At 38.9% G+C, this 23,738-nt stretch overlaps 1 protein-coding gene across 1 annotated transcript; it reads left to right on the forward strand.

Moving 5' to 3' along the window:
* Nucleotides 1-4,311: 4,311 nt before the first annotated feature.
* LOC129769407 (mediator of RNA polymerase II transcription subunit 19) lies at nucleotides 4,312-18,090 on the forward strand. The gene is made up of 4 exons (XM_055771673.1): nucleotides 4,312-4,921; nucleotides 5,807-5,955; nucleotides 16,677-16,784; nucleotides 16,849-18,090. The coding sequence occupies exons 1-4, from the start codon at nucleotides 4,705-4,707 to the stop codon at nucleotides 17,137-17,139; spliced, it is 765 nt and encodes a 254-aa protein (XP_055627648.1). The 5' UTR covers nucleotides 4,312-4,704; the 3' UTR covers nucleotides 17,140-18,090.
* Nucleotides 18,091-23,738: the final 5,648 nt, after the last annotated feature.

Below are 23,738 nucleotides of genomic sequence, written 5' to 3' on the forward strand. Positions count from 1 at the left end.
CTTCAGTAATGTTCTGAAATATAGTGGTGTGAAAATATACGTCCTGCATTAAAGGGGTAGTCTAGTCTAAAAATTTAAAAAAAAAACTATTTTTCCATCATATTTCCGAAGCATAGACATTCGCGAGGTCGACGTCTGGTGGCGACTTTCAATCTGGGGCCATAATTTGGGTCCCAAACTCGATGTTTATTTGAAAACTACTAAAACAAGTTTTCAGGTCAATAAGTAACGATCATAACCGAGTAGCCTGCGTAAGAGAGATACACGATAGCATGCGATGCACTCACCGAGTGGTAGAGGCTAAGGGGAGCACCGTCAGTCTGCGTATGATAGTGATAGCGATAGCGCATGATATGCGCAGTAGCTCCGTGTGAGCATATATGTTTTGCTTCGAACTCTTTTCTCAGTCTGTAGAGGGCCTCGATTGATAATTGGGAACATGAAATCATTGAGAAACTCTATTTCCGGTCGCAAGCTCGGAAATTAGAAAAAACTCTGTAGCGAGCGGAACCTACTGTGTTACAGCAGGGCCCTGACACATTAAACCGAAACCGAAAAAAGGCACAAAAACATCCGAATAACGGAAGGCACGAACGAAAACAGAACGTTAATCGTTCTAGTCGAAATATGAGGGCAAGTCAGATGTTGAATATGACTGGAAAGATACAGATATTTTCGTTATTTTTGATACATATTCTGTGCAGTACGGGTACAGATTTTCGCCAAAAAATACAGATTGGTACAGATTTTTTTCCGTTTGTGAAATTTCTTATACTTGAACAACGCAACACCCCGTTGAACCCCAATTTTTTTTGCTGCGCCTTCCATTCAGCCCTCATCATTGACGTTTGCACAATATCAATATATTATAAATAGAAAATAGTCATAAATTCGACTAGAAAGTATTCACATTTTGTAAAACATTCGAAAACAAATCCAGTCAGTCAGCGCTTTCCTACCAAACAGCTCAACATAGGCCGCTAGAGACCGACGCGGGGTTTAACGTGTTAAGGTACATGATGACTTTTACGCTGCAGTATCGCTTGGTGCTGCTGATCATAAAAGCATTTACAATGCAATGATTGATCAGTTTCATAAGGACGGAATTCCTTACTAGGATCTTACGTTGTTTCAATGTCCAATGCCATTAAATTTGATGATCATTCGTAAAGCGGCAAGATTTTTTAGGTTGGAATAGCAGCAGAAGAAACTATCGAAACAATGGACAGCGTGGAGCTGATCAAGCAAATGAGAAAAGGATTCGATTTGGATGATCCGACACTCAAGGCTGTGGCATTGTTAAATCCCAGAAACTTTTCCAGTTTGACAAGCATTAATGTTTTGTTAGAAGCGTTTCCAGGATTCTACAATGGGGATTTATAAGATCAAGAGTATTAATTCCGTACCCCAAAGATAAAATTACTCCGTAAGGAAATCACAGTTTCAAAAAACGAGCAAGTGCAGAATTGGTGGACAAAAATTGGATGTCGGAAAAGAATTGATGGTTCGCTCGTATTTTCGGCGATTCAATGAATTGTTTGTAATGTTCTCACTATACCTCAATCCTCGGCAACTGTCGAGCAATTTTTTTAAATACAATCAGAACACAAATCAGCTTCGGAATCGGCTCAGTACCGATACGATGATCGCTATTTTGAGATCAAAAGATATGATTAAACATCGCGACGGCAGCTCGAAACACATGAATGACTTGCAAATGTAAATGCAGCATTAGTAGTAAATAAATGAATATTTTTCATGCTAATAATAGTTTTTTTTCTCTACAACGAATATTTTCGATGGTACAGTACAGATGAGAAAGATTTTGAAGTCCTCTGGTACAGATTTAAATATGACAACACTGGCTAGAATCATTTTGTAAGATCCATTTCTGCAATTTTATTGAACAATAATACATTCTAAAACTCATAACAAACCTGAATTTATCCACCTCACAATATGTATATTCTGAGGTACTGTTATATGATATTCTGAGGTACTGTTATATGATTTTCTGAATTTATTCTGAACTCTTTCGAAATTGATATGAACATTTCAACTACCGTACGAATATGAGTTTGAGTCGCCAATCTACAATCATTTTTTCATGAAATAAAGAAGCATGTTCCTAAAAACAGACAGTAAAAAACAGCGTTAATTAAAAAATCCACGTAAAAAAAACGCGTTAATTGGAAAACCCGCGTAAAAAACCGCGTTAATTGGAGAATCCGCGTAAAAAAACCTCGTAAAAAAACCGCGCAAAAAAACCGCGTAAAAAAACCTGGGTGTACGATGTTTGCATTACTTGTTTTCGACTTTCAAAAATAGTTAAGAGATCTGCATGGTGGCGTACGAATCCGAGTTCGAGTCACTGTACATTGAGATGGCGAAAGTTCCTCTAGGAACGCTAATGCCATTCAAGATGATACGAAAACCACAATGATATTTCTGAACGTTTTCAGACAACTTTTCAGAACTATTCAGAAAACGTGAACATTTCATCTGCATTGATCTGCATTTCATTTTTATTTCTTTTTATGTCAACGAACTACAGTATCAGGAAAAAAAAAGTATCATGTAGTACCACAAATCTATCGAAAAATGTTAGCAAAATATGCACAGACGTTTCCGAAGGGCAAAACTAAACGCCTTTTGAATACCAACCACGATAAATACAATTGGCGATCGAACGCAAAACGTAAACGATCGGTGAGACATCTGGATTTTGTTTTTGAACTAAGAAAATGATTCTAATGTAACCTAAAACTCAAAAACAAATCTCGTAAATTTTACTTCCGGGCTTTCCTAGGTAGTTATCACATGCATTAATCGTGCATTTTTCTACTTGTGTTTGATTGTGCTCTCGAATTTCCTTCTTTAATTCAACCATTGCCAACATTTTTATAGTTTTCACTACTGAAACAGGTAAATAAATAACATGTTATATATAAAATTGCGCAGAATTAAATTTCTTACAAACTCATCGCAATCAAATAATCTTTTATGATTATAACATTGTAATTTATAGAAAGAACTACAAACCTTCCATAAGCTCACATGGCAAAAATTAAAACCAGCGTCACTTTCACCGCAGCGCCACCTAGGTGTAGATTTGTACGTTATATCGCCAATACGGTACCGCGACTTATGAGAAAGGCCTTTCAGCCGTCTTGGTTTTTTTTCGCAGTGTGTATAAACATACAATTCCAACATTTTTACTGATTTTTTTCATCATAATATAAAGTTGTCCTCATAAACAATTTTCGTATGAGACTTTTTCCCCAACTGCAAACAAAAATGTTTTTAATTTAAATAGAATACTAATTTGATATGGAAAAACTAATTTTCATTCATAATTTTAATTTTGAAAACGTTCATTCCGACTGAAAATCAGCTATTCTTTGATGCTCCCCTAAACTAGTAAACGAATCTCAATGGCGTCAACGCGGATCGCTGTTTTGAAGTAAACAAATATTTTTGACGTTTGAGATGTTGGCACCAAAAACATGGCGAGTGCCATACGGCTGGTATAAACAATCAGGAATATTTTTTTGCTTTTTGTGTGTGGAATTATTTTGGCGGCGGTGACACTGAATGCAGAAAAGTGGTCGTACGAATTGTATGCAATAGTAAAAGTAAACAACCACAGTTGTAGTTGTATTGGTGTGGTTACATTGCTTCCTTCTTGCTTCGTTCGAATTCGTCAGCTTCTATCGAACAACATTTTCCGTTTCCATTCGTACAATCAAATTTTCGTGCGTATTCCGATCCAAAGTAACCTTAGCCTCATTCCTATTTTGAATTTCTGCAGAGTGATAGCGTTGATGGATAAGGGCAAGATTGTGATGTTAAAATGACTGGTACTGTGGCAATAAGAGCATTGAAAAGTTGAAAGGTAAGTCTTTTACGATTAAAGCTAGGTTTGTAATATACTTTATCTTATTTTATGTTTCAGCTCAAGACAACAAATCGACTCTCGGTGTCGGTTGGTGATGGAAAATAAACCAATGAGTGTTAAAGAAAATTGGGATCTTATCAGAGCCAAACATGACAGCATGATAAATACAATATATTATATATTATTATACATCTACATACCATGCTTGACGGTGATATTTTTCCCGCGTTTTGCGGTCAAATCCCTTTCCACAGTCCTCTGTATATTTATACCGTCACCCCTTGCGCACTTATTGACTACATGGTCACACCTTTAGTATATATATACACACCTTGATACCAACCAAGCATACCTAAAAGGCCTTTAAAACATAAATACGCTACTCGTCAAAGTGTCAAAATCCCTGCTTGCCTGCGAATGCATAGAACGATTTTTTTTACATTTCTCTGTTTCGCAGTAGCAGCAGGTCTCGCGAAAAGGGAGAGCACCTATCAAAGGGAAAATTACTTCGGAAAAAGTCGAAGTTTTTCGCGTGTGTTTTTCGTTATTTTTAATCAAATACTGCTCAATTCGGTGCTCTAATCCAATTAGTGACGGAATCTAGGCTTTCTGTGGGGACGCGTCCGCCCAGTTCTCGGGCTAGAGGCCAGTGTTGGATGCCTTGAAAACGCAGCGCTGTCTTCGAACCTTGGGGCTCATATGTTGAAACAGAAACGGCGACGATTAAGACGACAAAGTAGAAGAAACGAAGAGCCAACAAACACGGCAGTAGTGTTCGTCGTAGGCACCTAGAGTGAGCGGCCGTGATGTTTAACAATTACGGCAACGTGATGATGACCGACCAGTTCCGGAAGGTGGAACAATATTCCCCCAAATCGTCCCCCCGGGCCGGTGGGGCTGGAGGTCGGTCCCCGGTGGTGGCCCGCCAGGACTCCTCCGGAACCCTCAAAACCACCATCCAGCTCGGGAAGAATCCCTCGATCGTTCACAGTGGGCCATTCTATCTGATGAAGGAACCACCAGGTAACATAACACAAGCCACCTGACGAGAGACTGACAGCAGGTTGCGACTTGGTTGTATTATTTTTCTGAGCAACAAAAAAAAAATGCAAGTTCAGTTGAATATAGGCATTGAACTAACAGATACAATGATGTCGCCACATACAACCTGCAGTCAAGTAAACTCCAAACAAAAATTATTTGAAAACATTCGCTGGATCATATATTGAATTGCATATCAGCGCAATTGTTTATTCGTTGTTTGTTTTTTTTTCTCAACGCATTTGCTCTTCCCACTTCCTCATTCACTTGTTTTTTTTAATTGCTTCGATTACTTGTTAATCCAAAGAACGCAAAGTTGCTATTTTATTTTGCTTAAATATACAATGAAAAATTATATTTATCGTGTTATCACACGAAATGAAGCTGTCCACATGTAATGCACGTGTCGTTCCTCAAAAATCATCAGTAATACTGTTGAAACTTTTTTTCGACCTGGTCGAATATCGTTGCACTTGAAGATAAAGGTTCAGAGTAAATGGGAAAAAAATGTTGCGAAAAACCATGATGGTTGATCAATCAAGGAACAATCAAATCAAGTTGCAATTTTTCACCTTCTCATGTCTCTCAAAACTAGTTGAGATATAGATTGATCAATTCCGCTATAATGTTAAATACGATTAGAGCTTCTACTTTTAGCCGCAAAATAGTTTAACAAAAGAAATATGACTGAATTTTTTTGTTTATCAGATGCGAAATTCTACAAAACGATACTTACTCCTATGACGTACTTCCTTCCAGGTAGCACGGCTTACATCGAATGAACGATAAGAGAGAATAATAATGATAATAAAAATACATAAATATGAATCATCATCTTGATCCTATCTGTGTTTGTAACCTTTGCAGGTGAAGGCGAACTGACCGGTGCGACCAACTTGATGGCACATTATGGCCTCGAGCATTCGTATAGTAAATTTAGCGGTAAGAAAGTGAAGGAGCAGCTCTCATCGTTCCTGCCGAATTTGCCCGGCGTCATCGACGGACCAGGACATCTCGTAAGTGTTGCATATATTTTACTGTAAAAGTATACCTATCGAAAAACATGTTCGCAGAATTCACCAACTGACATCATGTATGATGGGACCTTGACCTTCTTTAACTTTTCAGTTCATTCGCCTGTAAACTATGATGGGATTTGGAGTAACTTATTTTAAAGAGGGATATTCATTGTCGTTCCTGAAAACTAATACAAGGAACTACTTTTTATTTATTATCCAATATCCAATTAATCTGTATTGGAAAGGACCATAAGAAATACAATGAATGCCGACTGGTCATGATATTGATTTCCTTTACTATTTAGCTGAAACTTGAATGCAATGGACATTCATTTGTTATCAAAACTTTGGCCCAGAAAATTATAAAACCATAGAAAATTACGGTCGGCACTAAAATAGCGGTCACAGTATTGGTTATTAAGGGGGCTAGTGTAGAGACACGAAATTCGGACGTTTTTTCGAACTCCGTTAACACATTGCGGACCGCTCACGAGATTTCTCGTGTTTCGCGTTCCGTCTGTTACGGGTGGATCACGAAATAACCAGTGTTTTCTACACTTGAAGGTTAAATCCTTGGTTTCCCAAGAATCTAACAAGACCTACCGATGCCTCGCCTTCGTCTCATTCACATCGAAGGAAACGATCTCATTCATGAAATCCGAACAAATGAAGCGTTCAAGTTTGCCCCAAAACGTGCGGTCCTTAATGTGATAAAATAAAACAAATAGTATGTTTACTAACCATTATATCATTATTTGTTCATCTATCTTTTAATAATAAAACAAAAATTGAATGGAGAAAAATATTGATAACTAGAATACGGTAAAACCTGTTTTTGCGCGGTTTTTTTTTCGCTAATTTTTTTGTGCGATTTTCTGTTCTTGTGCGGTATATGGAAAGAAGCATATTTGGCGAAGTTATCGTCCATTTAGTTTTTTTCGATGGTTTATATGCATTTCTTTGCGAAAAAAGCATATTGGCGTCTCAATTATCCACTTCTGAAATCATTTCCCTCCTTCCATCAAATGCTCTAAGTTTTCCTAAGTTTTTGCATGACATGATTTCTAACAGCAACTCGTTTCGACATGCAACTAAAAGCACAAAACAGCTACTCGCAACCGAAAAGGCAAACTGTCCCATCGCAAAGCAGGGAAACAAAAGACAATTGAACGGTGAACTGCATGGATTTGAGTTATTTTCTTGGGGGAAACTTTTTTTATGCGGTCCCTATCTACCGCACAAAAAAGTTTTTTTCAAAATGTGTACCGAACACGATTTTTTAAAGCTACTGGTGAAGTTTTGCACGATTTTTTTCATGCGGTCCCTATCCCCTGCACAAAAAAACGTTTGCCTGTAGTTACAAACTGGTGAAGTGAGGGGATTCAAAAAAAAAAAGTTGCGCTATGGCGTACACGATTCCAGCCTTTCTGGTTATCAGAAACAAAAAAAAACCGAACAAATTCTGAATCAGTAAAGATGCCACTATCGCATGAACCTCGGAAAAGACAAAAAAATATTTTTTGATAAAACGGCGGCGGTTTGAAACAATTTCAAAATAATCACTTTTTGGAGGTTCATGCGATAGAGAGACGCATGCAAATTGTATTCATATAAATTCGACAAGAATCGGTTCAGTAGAACTTGAGATATCGTGTACGCCAGTTTGAAAAAACTAGTTTCGAGAAAAACGTTTAAAGTTCATTATTATGGCCGTACCAGGTTAGATACCGCATCACTAAAATGGCTCTTACTCGGTAAATAACGGGATTTTCGATAAGTCCTTTCTAGGGTATATTCTCGAATGTCTTATCTGCAGAAATATGATGGAAAAAAAATTGTAATGGGTTGTATCTAGGACACGACCGCAGTTTTCGACGTAGAACTAAGGAAATAAAATATTCAATTCACGTGTTTATCACTTCGGATTTTATTTTAGAATGCATCGAAAATTTAAAACCCTTTTATAAAACCTTTTAAACAGTCTTCTCCAGCTCGACGCTCTGCGGTAACCATGTTGCTTCGATGACCAACAAACGAGAAGTGGTGTGGCTTCAAATAGCGGATGGTTGGTTGGTTCTTTGTTTTTAAGAGGCTTTAAACTTTGCAGTTCATTCGCCTCTAAAATAGCGGATAGCTTATTTGAACCGAATATGTTGCTCGTTATTGACAGCTCTATTCGGGAATGCACACAAATCGGCAGAACAAATGTATGGGAAAATGACAATGCTTTCAGTTTTCATTAATTTGAACTGTTTAGGCATTAGCGGATTGTACTGTATGGTATATCAAACGAATCTTAGGGAATTTCCGATTCCATTGGTGTGTAAAGTATCAGAATTCGTTCGCTGTGAAAATAGTTATTAACGTTAACTTTATTTCACAAAAACGTGACCTGTTTTCTACGTCAAAAAAATTGTTTTTTTTCAAATTTGTAGATTAGAATACTGCCTCAAGGTAGTAGCCCGGTTTGACGACCGAAATTTTGACGTTTTTTCATGATTTTTTTTTAACAAGAAAATAAATGGGATCGTTTTTAAATTTTTACATCTTTTTATTAGTGTTTTTAAATATAGGAAAATTTTTTTTAGTTTTTTTTTTTTTTTAACCCATTTATTTATTTAAGGCTCATTAGCATTTTAGCTGTAACAGAGCCGAATTTTAATCGTGTACATGTCACATGGTTATCATATCTATAATTAGCACATTACACAGTTGCCGTTCGCCAGTATTCCTTCTATACCATTACATATGGTACATTCGCACAGTAGCCATTTAGGCGTAAGAGTATTCTTTCTGTTCTTCCATTATCCAGTTGGACCACCGGACAGCGGAGACAGTTGATTGATCATTGTTGAGTTATTTATAGAACAGCAGCCCGATGTATCTTGCAGAGCAGAGCAGTTGTATGGATGAATCGATCTTATTTCGACCGTGGATCGATCTCCATCGCTGATGATTGTTGCGTGGACGTAGCTATTCTGTAACAACACAAAGATGGTCAATGAGGGTCCTGAGTTTTGAACTCACGATCGATCGCTTACTAAGCGAACGCGCAACCAATGTGGCTACGGAGACCCCCTTTTTTTTTTTTTTTTTTTTAGTTTATTATACATAAATTTGTTTTTAATATTTGACATCAGAGTGGAGTCCTCGAAAAGAAGATGAGCTGATTCGGGGAAGCACACAGCCTTCCGAAGTAATCTGAAATAAATAATTCAAAAAAAATTATTCTGCATACTTTATTTTAATAAACTGACCTATAATATACAAATTATCAATTTCGTTACTTGAATTTCATTAAAAAATATTTTTATTTCTTCAAAAATTTTACAACATTTCAAAACTCAACTACAACCTTTCGATTTCAAATATAACCTAAGACTGAGCATCTCCTCAAATAATCTATCTCTTTTATCAATGTTATTCTGAGCTAAGCAAATTCCAACTATCGTACGATATTCCTTGTTAATTTCGTCGATCGTTATTATTTATCCGATATCTAGTGATGTCTAAATTTTTCATTTATTCAATTATCGATTAACCGTTGGGACATTTTTCAATATTCGATTCATTCGAATAATTTTCTTTCAATATTCGATTAATCGAACGAATATTTATTTCTCGAAATAATCACGTATCACGTTGTCATTCTGGTCGCGTGATGTTAGATGTTGGATATATTTCTAAGATGTTTTTCTTCCGAAAATGAAAAAAAATGATTTTTTGAACCTGTCACACCAGGCTACTACCTTAGTTACGACAAATTTTAAAAAGGAGGCCAATGACTCCGAATTGAAAATGAGAAAATGGTATTAACAAGAACTGTCTTCCCAAGAGCCAAAGCATTATCCCTTTTTTAATATTCTTTCATTCAAAGTATATCTTCAAAACAATAACGTTGAAAACATCTATAACGTAAAAAATTATAACTATTGTCCTGATTCTGTTCTGGGCCGCCGATTGTTAATGTTTGAATTACAAATAACTAGCTCTGCAATGTTGGAAAAACTTTACAGTTATTATTTTATATTCAAAATATCAACAAATCAACAATAATCATGATCGTATTTGGGCTAGTGGTCTCCATTGCAATTTTATGGTGTTGCAACTCTCTCTTAGTCTAATCCTAAAAACAGAAACAAAAAATTTCTGTTCATTCAAGACAATCGGAAGTAGACCTCCGCCATGTTTCAATGGGCCTACGGGAACTACATTTTTAATCGTCAATTAAATCCCATAGCGCATTTACCGAATCCAAATAAACAAATTTATGTCCTCTGGATATGTCAGAATTTCGTTTTAAAAGTGCCACCAGGCGGGTAAATTGCTGTTTGTTTATCGTTTGTTTCTTAAACAAAACAAGACAAGATCCAAAATGTTAGCAAAAAAGCTAAATAAATACGAAATTAAACTTATTCCATTCCGCGTGACTAGCTTTCACCATCTAAAACACTATTGACAAATTACCTGTTTTTCTCCGTGACATGACAGTATCGTCACCCCTATTCTGTATTTCGATCGATTCGAAATATTTCGAACGACTTGATAAAATTCCATTCTGTATTTCGTTCGAGTTGTTTTTGCATTCCGTTCGATCTGTTTCTCTTCGAACATTAAATGAACAAAACGTTCGAAATAGGGAATGCGAAATTATAACTCGAGCGAAATAACGGTTTCGAACGAAATGGAAATCCGTCGGAATACAGAATAGGGCTGCGTGGTATTCATAATAACACCTAGTTCATCGAAGTTGTCACGACGGATGAACTCTTCTGAATTCTACACACACGGTGACAGCCGTAATAAGGTTGTATACAATTCACTTCGTTTTCACCGTGAAGTTCGTGATCAGGCCAATTGAGTGGAAGATGAGGAAAGTATTCGAAGAGGCCGGAACGCACCATCCTCAATCGGCACTGGAGAGAGTAACACTACTGTCTGCGCTGTGATATAGAATACAGTGCTCCGCAATTGGCGCATGTACCAGTTCAACAGTGCAGTGTTGCAATTTCGATGTGGTTGACAGTACATGGTGCCCATTCCCATCAATGGAGCGACCGCGCGTTGATAGAGCCTCAACTAATCTAATGCTAATATGTGGTGAACTCTCTTCAGTAGAAGAAAACAGAGCACATTGTGCCTGGCTTCGTGAGAGAGAGATAAGTGTCTGGAAAATTCCAGGATAATAAATTTTAGACAATCTATAATACAACTTTCGGTTTCAAAAAAGGTTACGAGTGGAAGTCGAAGTTCAAAAAATTCTGCAGAATCAAAACCAAATCTCAATCACACTCTACAAAATTTTTCACTGAATTCAATATATTTTTGATCGAAGTTTAGAATTCACTCGATACAAGTTGGTTCTGATATAAAGCCGAAACATACATAAATTTGTATAACTTTATTTATTTATTTATTTATTCGTCTTCGATTTAAACGTACAGACTACTAATTACTCCTAAAAATCTTAATTCTATTTTTCAACACGCATCGATTGATTTCATAGTCAAAACAGTCATTAATATCGTTAAAAGCACGGAGAGCTGTGTCGAAAGGATTAAAGTAACCGTAACCGGTCCGGTGTGCGGGGACAGCGACAATTTGTGAATTCCTCAGTTGTCGTGGGGGCACGTATAGAGGAATGTCCTGCAAGAGTTGAGGACAGTCAATGTTGCCACGTAGAATGTCAAAGACCATTAGTTGCTGAATTGCTCTGCGCCTGGCATTTAATGTTTCCATTTTGATTAACATGCAACGGGCAGGGTAATCAGGCAGATTTGACGAGTCATTCCATGGTAGGTTTTGTGATAACTGTATAAATCCCGGAATGAATAAGAATATTCTATTACTGTTTATAACGCTTTATTGATTGCTCTCTGCTGCTAATTATATCCGCTGTCCATTTATTCTTATGTGTCATTCTACTGTCATCGCCAGCTATACCGTAGCCCAGCGGTTATATTAATTCACGGATCTTTAAATTTATCCGGAATCCGACGAACACGACGTTCCTGCTGCCCTGGAGAGATATCTTTCTGTTGGTCCTCTAGATCAAAACCTTGAAATCCTTGTTTGTCTTCATCGTCCTCCGAGCTTGGTTCCACGAACATTTGAGGATCCTCATTTTGGTCTTGCATGTTTCCTGGTGATCCGTTTTGATCACTTATCTTCTTCACGTGAGCCACATTTCGATCGAAGACTCTTCCATTGTCTTGGTCCTCAATTGTAAGCCGTGCTCCAGAACGGTTAAGTACCTTGAACTTCGTTGGATTGAACGTTGTTGTGAGTTTGTTTCCTGGAACGAGATTTTGCATAAGAACTGTATCGCCTACATCAACCGATGACTCTGTAGCCTTTCTCCTCGAGTCTTCATTATTCTTCTGATTTGATTTTATTATTTTATCGCGATCAGTGTACTCGGTGCTAATTGGTGTTGTTTCAACATCCTCCAATGATGGTATCTTCGATCTAATGGTTCTTCCGAAACACAATTCCGTTGGCGTCTTTCCCGTCGAAGAATGCGGTGTTGTATAATACATAATTAGATAATCTTGCAAATCCTGCTTCCAGTCTCGATCTAAAGCGTGGCTTATTTGTAAACGCTTCAATAAAGATCGGTTTTGACGCTCTACTAAACCGTTCTCTTGAGGCCAGTATGGTGTAGAATGATTTAACGTTATGCCGTGTATGCTGCAGTAGAGTTCAAATTCTTTTCCCACGAATTGCTTCGCATTGTCAAGCGTTATCGTACGAGGATATCCAAGGCGTGTGAAAATTCTGTCGAGACGAGTAACAGTATCCTTAGCAGTTATTTTAACCATTATTTCCACCTCTTTGTACCGGCTGAAATAGTCTACAATAACGAGTAAATATTCCCCTGATGGGAGTGGACCCATAAAATCTATGGCTACATCAACCCACGGTCTGTCAGGCATCATCCTACGCGACATTGGAACCGGTTTACTAGGTAATCCTACCAATCTACAACCTTCGCAGTTTTTTTACATATGTGCTGACGTCTGCATCCATTCGAGGCCACCAAACTCTATCTCGCAATCTACGCTTCATCAACGATTCACCAGGATGTCCTTCATGTGAAAGATCCAGCATTCTCTTCCGCAACTGTTCTGGTATGATTAGCTTGTTCCCACGTACTAACAGATCTCCAACAAGACCTAGTTCATTTCGGAAAAGCTCAAATGACTTTACTTCCTGCCGAGTCCATGATCCAGATCGCATAGCATTAACCACCAACTGTAATTGCTTATCCCTGTCCACTGCGCATTCTATCTCTCCAACATCGATTGCTGCCGATTCCGTAACTGTAAGAACAAGGAACTTATTATCTTTTTCGAATTCCACCGCGTTTTCCTCTACTACCAGTCGAGAGAACGAATCTGCTACATTGTTTGAACCCTTTCGGTATTTAACTTCGAATGTAAAAGATTGAAGACGTAAAACCCATCGTTCTGTTCTAGCGCAAGGCCTAGAATATGGCGAGAAAATTACTTCCAGCGGTTTATGGTCCGTTTCCAACTCAAATTTTCGACCTATAAGATAAACTGATAAACGCTCTACCGCCCAAACGATTGCCAGGGCTTCGCGCTCCGTCTGGCAGTATCGCTTCTCCGTTGAAGTAAGACTTTTACTTGCATAGCAGATGACACGAGGATTATTGTCATTTATACCTTCAAATTGCACCATCACTGCACCTAGAGCTACTGGAGACGCATCTGTTATAACGCTTGTTAGCAAAGAATTGTCAAAGAAATGCAGTGTATGAATATCACTGATCATCTCTTTCAATCGTTCAAATGACTCTTGATGCCTGTCTTGCCAAATGAAATGTTTACCGGATTGCGTCAATTCTCGTAATGGAGCGGTTGCTGTGGCTAAGTCCGGTAAAAATCGTCCGACGTATGTCACCAATCCAAGAAAACTGCGGACCTCCTCGGCAGTCTTCGGCGCTCGAAACCTTTGTAGCGCTTCCACTTTGCTGGCTGTTGGTCGTATGCCTTCTTCAGAGATGACGTGTCCTAAAAACTCAATCTCCGTCGTCTTGAAAATACACTTTGTGTGGTTCAACAGTACTTCTTTTTCTTTGAGAGTTTCTAAAACCTGCCCCAACGCTCTGTCGTGCTCTTCTTCTGTCTTACCAAAAATGACAATGTCGTCGATATAATTAATTGTATTTTCACAACCTGCTAGGATCTGCTCTAAGGTCTTCTGGAACATTTCAGGCGCACAGCTAACGCCGAACATCAACCGCTTGAAACGATGAAGTCCTTTATGGGTGATGAATGTCGTTATGTCTCTGCAATCTTCCTCGAGCTCTACTTGGTAATAAGACTCCTTAATATCAAGTCGACTGAAGAATATTGCGGCTTTTAGACGAGGTAAAAAATCTTCGATAGTTGGCATCATATGGTGTTCTCGTCGTATGGCTTGATTAGCGCGCCGAATATCTACGCATAGACGAAGATCCCCGTTATCCTTCACGATCGTGACTAGCGGTGATACCCACTCGCTGACTCCAGTAACTGGCTCAATTATATCCGTAGTCAGTAGTGTAGTTAATTTATCTTCAATACGCGTAAGAAGAGCGATGGGTGGCCGTCTAACATGTTGCACGACAGGAGTTATTGTTCTATCGATAGGAATTTTAAGCTTGACATCCTTAATCTTTGGAAAAGGTCTCTTTTCCTCCATAAGCTGGTTTACATCAGATTGTAAACTAGGTAAACCAATAGACAAAACTCCTAATTTTGTAGCAGTTAATCGCCCTAACAAGGGTTGCGATCCTCCCTGTACTACATAAACAATGTCGTGTGCTTCAATTCGCTTGCCGGCATCCTCAATAGCAATAACCGCCTCAAACATTCCACCTACAGTCAATGGTTTTGAATCGCGACCATAAGCACGGAAAATTTGATCCGTTTCTTTGCGAAAATTGTCAATCCTTGCTCCATGGATTCGCATGTAAGCCCATGTCCTGTCATCAATAATATTTTTGGCACTTCTCGAATCAATCAACATTTGGATCATTACTCCTCCAACTTTTACCCAAAGAAACTCGTCACCATTCCCAATATTGAAAATAAAATTAGGTGTTGGTATCTGTTCCTCGCTATTGTTGTCTTGAACTCGCATAATGCTATTTGGTTTCGATTTCTTCGGCCGCCACTCGATAGGGTTATTCGTGTTTCGTTTCTGAGGGAATGTTATTCGCTCAACAGTACGGCACCTTTTAGAAAAATGACCGATTTTACTACATTTGTTGCACTTCTGATCTCTAGCAGGACACTTAGGGTCATTTTCGTAATGATTCTTATGCCCGCATCGGTAACATTCACCAGTTGCGATTCACCTTGGACCTTGCAAATATCCACACTATTTCCTGGCCAATAACTAGATGTTTTACGATCTACACTCGATGATGCGATAGCTGTGTTCATCTGCTGTGATTGGTACTTCACAGCATCGTACGAACTGACCATTCGAGTTAAATCTTCTAATGTCAAATTTTCTTTTTGTAACAGCTTCTCCTTCAGCTCCGGTGGTGAAAACAAAATTATTTTGTCAACAACAGCGATATTACGACTCTCTTCTAATGTGCTCCCGAAATCACACGCGCTTCTGTATTCTTTCAATTCTGACGACCATGGATACGTGATAAGGTGCCCAAACAGGGGCCACGTATTCTAAGCCACTACGAATCAGGCTGCAGAATAATGCTTTCTGTGCGTAGATGTCGGTAAATTGCCAAGTGAAGCGTCGAATGAAACCAAGAATAGTAGAGGCTTTGGCTGTGATGAGTGCGACGTGTTCATTAAATCTAATCTTGGAGTCAAACGTGACACCAAGATCACAAATCGAGGTAACGCGCTCTAGTGGAGAAGATCCGATAGCGTATTGATGTTCGATGATGGTGTTTCTTCGGGAAAAATGAAATCACCTTGCATTTGTTAATATTGATGCTCATACCGTTTTCATTGCACCACAGTAGCAGTTCGTCGATGTCTTTTGTAGAGCGAGACAGTCGAGTGCAGTCATAATAACGCGGAAAATCTTCAGGTCGTCAGCACACATTTGTTTAACAGATGACAAACGGGGACACAAGTCATTGACGAAAAGAACAAACAACAGCGGTCCAAGCACGCTTCCTTGTGGTACTCCAGATGTGATTTTGAAAGTTGAAGAACGCGTGATGTTAATCGATACGGAGACCTGACGGTCTATTAAGTAAGATAAAATCCACTCAACCAGCCAAGTTGGAAATCCCATGGCTTTTAATTTTCCGATCGCATATTGGTGTGGCACGGTGTCGAATGCTTTCGAAAAATCAACGTAGATGGAATCGATCTGCCTACGGGATTCGATCTCACGGAACAACGTATTGGTGTAGCACATCAGATTTGTGGTAGTAGATCGGTGCTGGACAAACCCGTGTTGAAACTCGTTGTGGACTAAAGTTTCAAAAACTTTGCTCAAGCTGCAGAGGAGCGATACTCCACGGTAGTTCTCAACTTCATTCGATTTCCTGCTTTGTGAATTGGAACAATGGTTTTTTATGCTTTACTGTCCCAGCTCATTTATCAGCACCATTATTTTATTATCAGCTAAAAATTTGAATCGGACACTCGACGTAAATGGATTTCAGCTACATCATTGTCCAACGTTGAATAATGGTCTTTCTATTTTTTCTTTTTTTTTCACAGGACAACAGCTCACTCAGAAGTGTGATCGAGAAACCACCAATCGTTGGAAAGGAACTACTACCCCTCACAAGCGTACAATTGGCAGGATTCAGATTACATCCTGGACCGGTAAGGATACATTATTCAACATTTTCGACAACCATATCGCTCATTTTTAACACTCTTCACACAGCTCCCGGAACAGTATAAGCATCTGAAAACCGCCCCCACACGGAAGCATAAAAATAAGCATAAGAAACACAAATATCGGGAAGGGGCAGCGCCTCAGTCCGAGCAGTCCTCGCTGGAAGCGGCCGGTCTCGACACCCACGAAAAGAAGCACAAGAAGCAGAAACGCCACGAGGACGACAAGGAGCGGAAAAAGCGGAAAAAAGAGAAGAAGCGCAAAAAACAGCGCCACAGTCCAGAGCATCCGGGCGGCGGAACCACTTCGTCGCTGCCACCCCAAACGCAAGTCTTCTGAAAAAACAAAAAACAAAGTTGGAAAATCAAAAACAAAACAAAACAAATGGAAAATACCATACACACAGCTGCAACAAACAAAAAATAACGTCGTTAGTAGTAATAGTAAGCGAATTAATACATTTTTAAGTATACTTTCGGATGGCGACATCCGAAGCCACCCACAAAAAATACACTCACTCACACCTACTGAGCGAACTGGAAATGGATTGAAGAAGTACATATATATAAGAATTTACATTATAAAAGAATGGAAACAAGCAAACGGCAAGAGAAGGTAATCTTTGAAAAAAAGCATTGATATTTCTTAAGGAAGCACCCGTTTTCTCTGTTACGTTTTTATATAATTACCTTTTCGAGCCCAAAAGTGATCCCTTACCGTAAAAATAAATTAAAACAAAGACTCTCAATAAGTGCTTCTGGGACATGAAACAATACAAAAATGTACAATCGAAGAAAAATCGATTGGAAAAAAAATGCCAATTGTGAGGATAGGAGGAGTGTGTAAAACATGATCATTAACGCGTATCGTTTGCCTATTTCAGTTTTAAGGAGCAAGCAGCCTTATTTACGACGTAGTTGCGATGAGTTGAAAATAGAAAATGTGAACAAACAAAAAAAAAAGAATAACAAATCGTTAGCCATGTAAGTGGGAGGTGAATTATCGGTTCAGATCTTAATAACTAAACATTATTTTTCTCTCGTGCCTGCTCAGACAGAAAAGGGTTCCGCAAGATTTTCTCTGTACAGAACTAAATGAATTCTCGGAGGTTGTTGTGATTCGTCTGGTCGCCTGTGTGAAAGATTCAGGTCGATAGCTGGACGAACCTACGCGCGGTGCGTCGTGCAAGATGAAGCATGATTTATTTTTTTAAGTAATTTGTATTTATGATTATCGATTTGAGTTATTTAATTTTATTTTCTTCAATCAATACATTCAAATGCAAATGAATACGTGCCTGGAGAAGGTGGGTTTATTATAGAGAAAAATTCCCTGATATTTTTTTCGATCTGTCGTTTGTCTCAAAATCGGTAATAAAAAGTAGTAAAAGGAGTAAAAAAAATCACAGGAGGGTTGTGCCCGAGACACGACCGCATAGTTGACGTAGGATTCCGTTAGGCTATCTTTTGATTTTGGATATGTTTAAAAAATTACATAATTAAACTGTTTGATAATGATTTGGTGGCCCTCAAAAGAGCCGTTTTGTTTGGTTGTTGGGTATTGTTCATTCACTCCACCAGTGAATGGTGACAGCAATGATGACAGAAGGACGGAAGAATGCCGAAGTGGAATGAGATATGATGAAAACCGCCATCTTTGACCCTAGACGAGATGACCCCTGTGTTATGTATGGATGAAATAAAGAAAAAAAAACTCACCAATGAATATAAGATAATTACCAATACCGAACACAATTATCTTTTTTCACATCAGTAAAAACATAATACTTCAATATAGAGACAACATATTTGAAAAGGAAAAAGTAATTTTCTTTTATAATTTTAACTTTCTGAGTGTTTATTTAACCCAATGCGAGTTTTAGTGGGACTAACAACACCTAATACTATATGTAGAGCATATGGGAAATCACTTTTTCTAATATTTCTTCACTTTTCCAATTTTTCTCGCCGTATGAAATTTTCTTGGGTGAAAATGAACACAACAAAACAGACAGCATAAAACCAAACGACCCATTCTCGAGCGGGAACTCACCTTGATTTTTATTTATGAAAATTTAAATAAATCGTTTCATATATCATTTTATTTTTAACACAACTGATAGCATATATAATTTTACACTTACACGTGTGCTAAATTTCTCACTATACACGATCATGAAAATTTACGAAGCAACCAACATTAAAGTTGCAAATTTAAATTTTATTTGCTAGAACTAATCGTATCACTCACCTTACTTGCAATATAAATATGCCCTCGACTTGCATATATTTACAATGCCGATTTCTACCGGGCAGCTTGGTTTTGATGTCTCTGTTAGAGAACTGCCGCATGTGTCTTCAATTTCGACCAATCAGAAGTGGGTATGTCCGTTAGTATAGGGGTTGAGAATTTTCAATTGTTCGATAGTTAATTTCATGACATATATTATTTTATTCAATACTAGCTAACCCGGCAAACTTCGTCCCGCCCATTTACTTGATTAATTCTCGAGTAATGCAGAAATTTGTGTTTTATTTGTATGGCAGCCACCCCTAAGAGAGGGGGGAGGGGTATCTAACCACCATAGAAACAATCATTGCACCCTAAAGTTTCCATATGCCTAATTTGGTTTAATTTGCTTGATTAATTCTCGGGTAATGCAAAAATTTGTGTTTCATTTGTACGGCAGCCCCCTCTAAGAGAGGGGGAAGGAGTATCTTATCACCATAGAAACATTTATTGCATCCTAAAACCTCCACATGCCAAATTTGGTTTCATTTGCTTGATTAATTCTCGAGTAATGCAGAAATTTGTGTTTCATTTGTATGGCAGCCCCCCCTTTGAGTGGGGGAAGGACTGTCTAACCATCATAGAAACATTTATTGCACCCTAAAACTTTCACATGCCAACTTTGGTTTCGTTTGCTTGGTTAATTTCCGAGTAATGCAGAAATTTGTGTTTCATTTGTATGGCAGCCCCCCCCTTAGAGAGGGGGGAGGGGTCTCAAAATATCACGAAAACCTTCCCCGGCCCCAAAAACCATTTTCATGTCGATCGGTTCAGTAGTTTCCGAGTCTATAAGAATCAGACAGACAGACAGACATCACTCCATTTTTATATATATAGATAGATGGATAAAAAAATGTTATGGAATGCCGAAATCGATTGACGCAAAAATTTCATCAATCCATCATGAAATGACTGAGCAATAAGCGTTTGAAATTGGACAATTTTCACGATGCGCTCGATTTTCGATTTTTAATTTGTACCCCAATATGTTCCCGAAAGACGTAATCGTACGTAATCCTAACATTTTTGCGGCACAATGGCGTCAAAATGCTGACGGTTCCCTGTTAGTTGTTAGTAGAAAATGTAAAAATAAACAGTATTTTTTATCATAGTTTTATATAGTTTTTGTGGTAAGTGGAAAACAGTAAAATAAACTCTTTTGTTTCAAAACAAATTGATAGTCCTGAGAAGGACTGGAATGGTTAAATGGGTTGTACGGAATCTGCTGCGTTTCAGTCGGATGTAGCAGTTTAGTTTTGCCAGCGGTAGCTTTTACGGATTCGCATCTGCTTTCCTTGACTTTTACGTCATCGGCTTCTGTGCGTCGGTTTTCGAGGGTTTGATTGGCACCACCACGACGAGCTAAACGACGGATATCGGTTGTGATACGATGCGATGCACTTCGCATCCAATTGTTGATGTGAAGAGGAGCGCACCAGCAATGCACACTAGATTTAATTCGATGCACTTCGCTGCATCCTCTCCTTTGCTTCCTTTGCCGCACCGCATCCATCGTTGGTTGCCGATGGCTTCCTCCTCTTGCCGCACCGTATGGTGTTGGTTGATTTGTAGAACACTGCACACTAGAAGCCCAGATGTTTGCCTATCTGTGCGTTGAACGAGAATGAGAAATCGAAGGAAGGAAGGAAGGTATTGTATTATAGAGACTTTAAACTTTTTCAGTTCATTCGTCTCTAGCCTTGAGAAAGGCCCTTTGAAAACTCTACTCTACTCTATTACTCTACTCCAGCGCTACCACCTCCGCCCTCTTGCCTTGAGAAAGGCACTCGATTCCTCGCCGTCCAGCTCGTCCAGCAACGATGTTGTCCAGTCGGTGTCCACACAGAGAATGAGAGAGAGAGAGAAATCGAAAAATGCTACCGTCCTTTTATATCAGTTGGTATGTGAGAAATAGGCGCCCCCACTCGCTCGACATGCAAATATTTGACTTATCGGGGAACGAAAAAAGCAAAGTAGACGAAAAAGAAATGACGTCAATTTCGACCAATCAGTACCGTTTGGATAGGGTTTGAGATTTTTCAATTGTTCGATAGTTAATTACATGATATATATTATTTTATTCAAGGTGAAAAATTGTTATATAGTGCTGCAACGTTTTGATGTAAAAATCTCATCAATCCGTCATGAAATGACTGAGCAATAAGCGTTTGAAATTGGACATTTTTCACGATGCGATCGATATTCGTTTTTCGATTTGTACCCCAATATGTTCCCGAAAGACGTAATCCTACGTCAAAAAATATTTCCGTCTTTTTGGTGATCTAATGTGTTGCTCTTTACTTACGGCCGTTCTACGCATATTTGTCTACCAAAAGCTTTAAGCATTTCAATTTAGCAATACACCGGGTTTTTATAAGCACTATACTATTGTTTAATGAAATGTGATGAAATCCCCTCACTGAATCAATCATGCTTGATTACGGGTTTAAAAATTCATGGTGGGACTGTTATGCCTAGAATATCAACATGGGACAATTGAACTTGATGTTGTTTTTTGATATAAAGGGTGTGTCACATCAAATTGCATCACGGAAAAAACGTCGTATTAAACAACTTTTGGCATTTTCTTTTTATTCATACTTCGAGCCCAAGCCCGTTTGCTCGCACCTTCCTCTTTACCCCGTCCATAAGGTTCTGTACAACGTCAGGTTGTAGTTTTTTTTTGAACAGAAATCCATTTTCTCTTGAAGTCCGCCTCCGATTTGACAACTTTTGGGTTCTTCCGGAGGGCCTGCTTCATAATCGCCCAATATTTCTCTATTGGGCGAAGCTCCGGCGCGTTGGACGGGTTCATTTCCTTTGGCACGAAGGTGACCCCGTTGGCTTCGTACCACTTCAACACGTCCTTTGAATAGTGGCACGAAGCGAGATCCGGCCAGAAGATGGTCGGGCCCTCGTGCTGCTTCAATAGTGGTAGTAAGCGCTTCTGTAGGCACTCCTTAAGGTAAACCTGCCCGTTTACCGTGCCGGTCATCACGAAGGCGGTTTGTCCTCTGAATTTGTCCTCTGCGGAGAAGAACAACAGGCCCGGCAGCTGACGAAAGTCCGCTTTGACGTAGGTTTCGTCATCCATTACCAGGCAATGCGGCTTCGTCAGCATTTCGGTGTACAACTTCCGGGCTCGCGTCTTCCCCACTATGTTTTGCCTTTCGTTGCGGTTAGGAGCCCTCTGAACCTTGTATGTACGCAGGCCCTCCCGCTGCTTGGTCCGCTGGACGAATGAACTTGACAAATTCAGCTTATTGGCGACATCCCGGACCGAACTTCTCGGATCACGTCTAAACTGCTTAACTACGCGCTTGTGATCTTTTTCACTGACGGAGCATACATTTTTGCCGTTCTTCACCTTCCGGTCGATGGTTAGGTTCTCGAAGTATCGTTTTAGTACTCTGCTGACCGTCGATTGGACGATTCCCAGCATCTTACCGATGTCCCGATGTGACAACTCCGGATTCTCGGAATAAGTGCTCAGCTCTTTAAGCGACGCTCTTTTTCGTTCAACGACATTTTTCCAAATTTACGAAAAATTGACAGTGAAGCATGGCTAACGTAATCTATACACTCTTATCTGATTATAAGCGAAAGCTGCAGATATAATTCCTAAAAATTAAATTTATACAGCGTTTTCTCCGTGATGCAATTTGATGTGACACACCCTTTACAATATTTTTTTGTGTTTCTTCGAAAGATTATGCATAGAAACATCGTTTTATGAAGAATGAAGTTTTATGAAGTGAAAATCGTCAAAAAGTAACATGGGACAACTATGCGTAGAACGGCAGCTTAACTATTAACAATCTGTAGCCATGCTTTTGTTTACGCGTGAATCGTTTCCGTCGCTCCATTTAGGTAATCTTACCCTACGAGGGTTGTTCAATGATGCTGTTCTTCGTACACTTTTGACGATCTAAACACTGAACATGTAGGAAAAAATGAAAGATTTCGAATGCTTATTACTTGAGCATTCCTTAATAGATCGCAAAGATGTTTCTATCAATTAATTGGAAACATTTCTACGCATCTATCACGATGAATAACATCCAATTTTTCTTAAGATAAACAATTAAATAATTATGAAATGTCCAGCATTAACCCGTCAAATGCCAGATTTTGATTAATCCAATTCGTGCACCTCAAATGGTGCCGATTAAAAGGAGCAGCCAGCGTAACTGCGGAATACGGTTTCCCCAACACAGACTTGTAAACCAGGGGGAAATTACAAATACATGCAAGCTGCAGCTACTTTCGTACTCGCGTGCATTTGTACAGGCCAGAATGTGTTTCCCCAACACGGACTACAAAACTGAGAAACCTAGGGAATTCGTCATTACAGATACTAAAGGCGAATGAGCTATCAAGTTTGAAGCCTCTACAGTATAAAGATTGAAGTTGAAGTTATTGTTTCCCAAGCCAGGGGTACTTTTGTATTCGCATGCATTATTGTGCTCCGAAATGTGTGTAACACTACGGACTACAAAAGCGGGTACGAACACAAAACTCATTCAATCAATAATTTAATCAATACAAACAAATGATTAGTAAGCCAATGGTAGTCCTACGCCAACATTGCGGTTATATCATAGATATAACCCACCCATTATATTCATTCATCTATTTATCTACTAGCT

This window comes from Toxorhynchites rutilus, chromosome 2, assembly GCF_029784135.1.
Source record: "Toxorhynchites rutilus septentrionalis strain SRP chromosome 2, ASM2978413v1, whole genome shotgun sequence".
NCBI classification, from domain to species: Eukaryota; Metazoa; Arthropoda; class Insecta; order Diptera; family Culicidae; genus Toxorhynchites; species Toxorhynchites rutilus.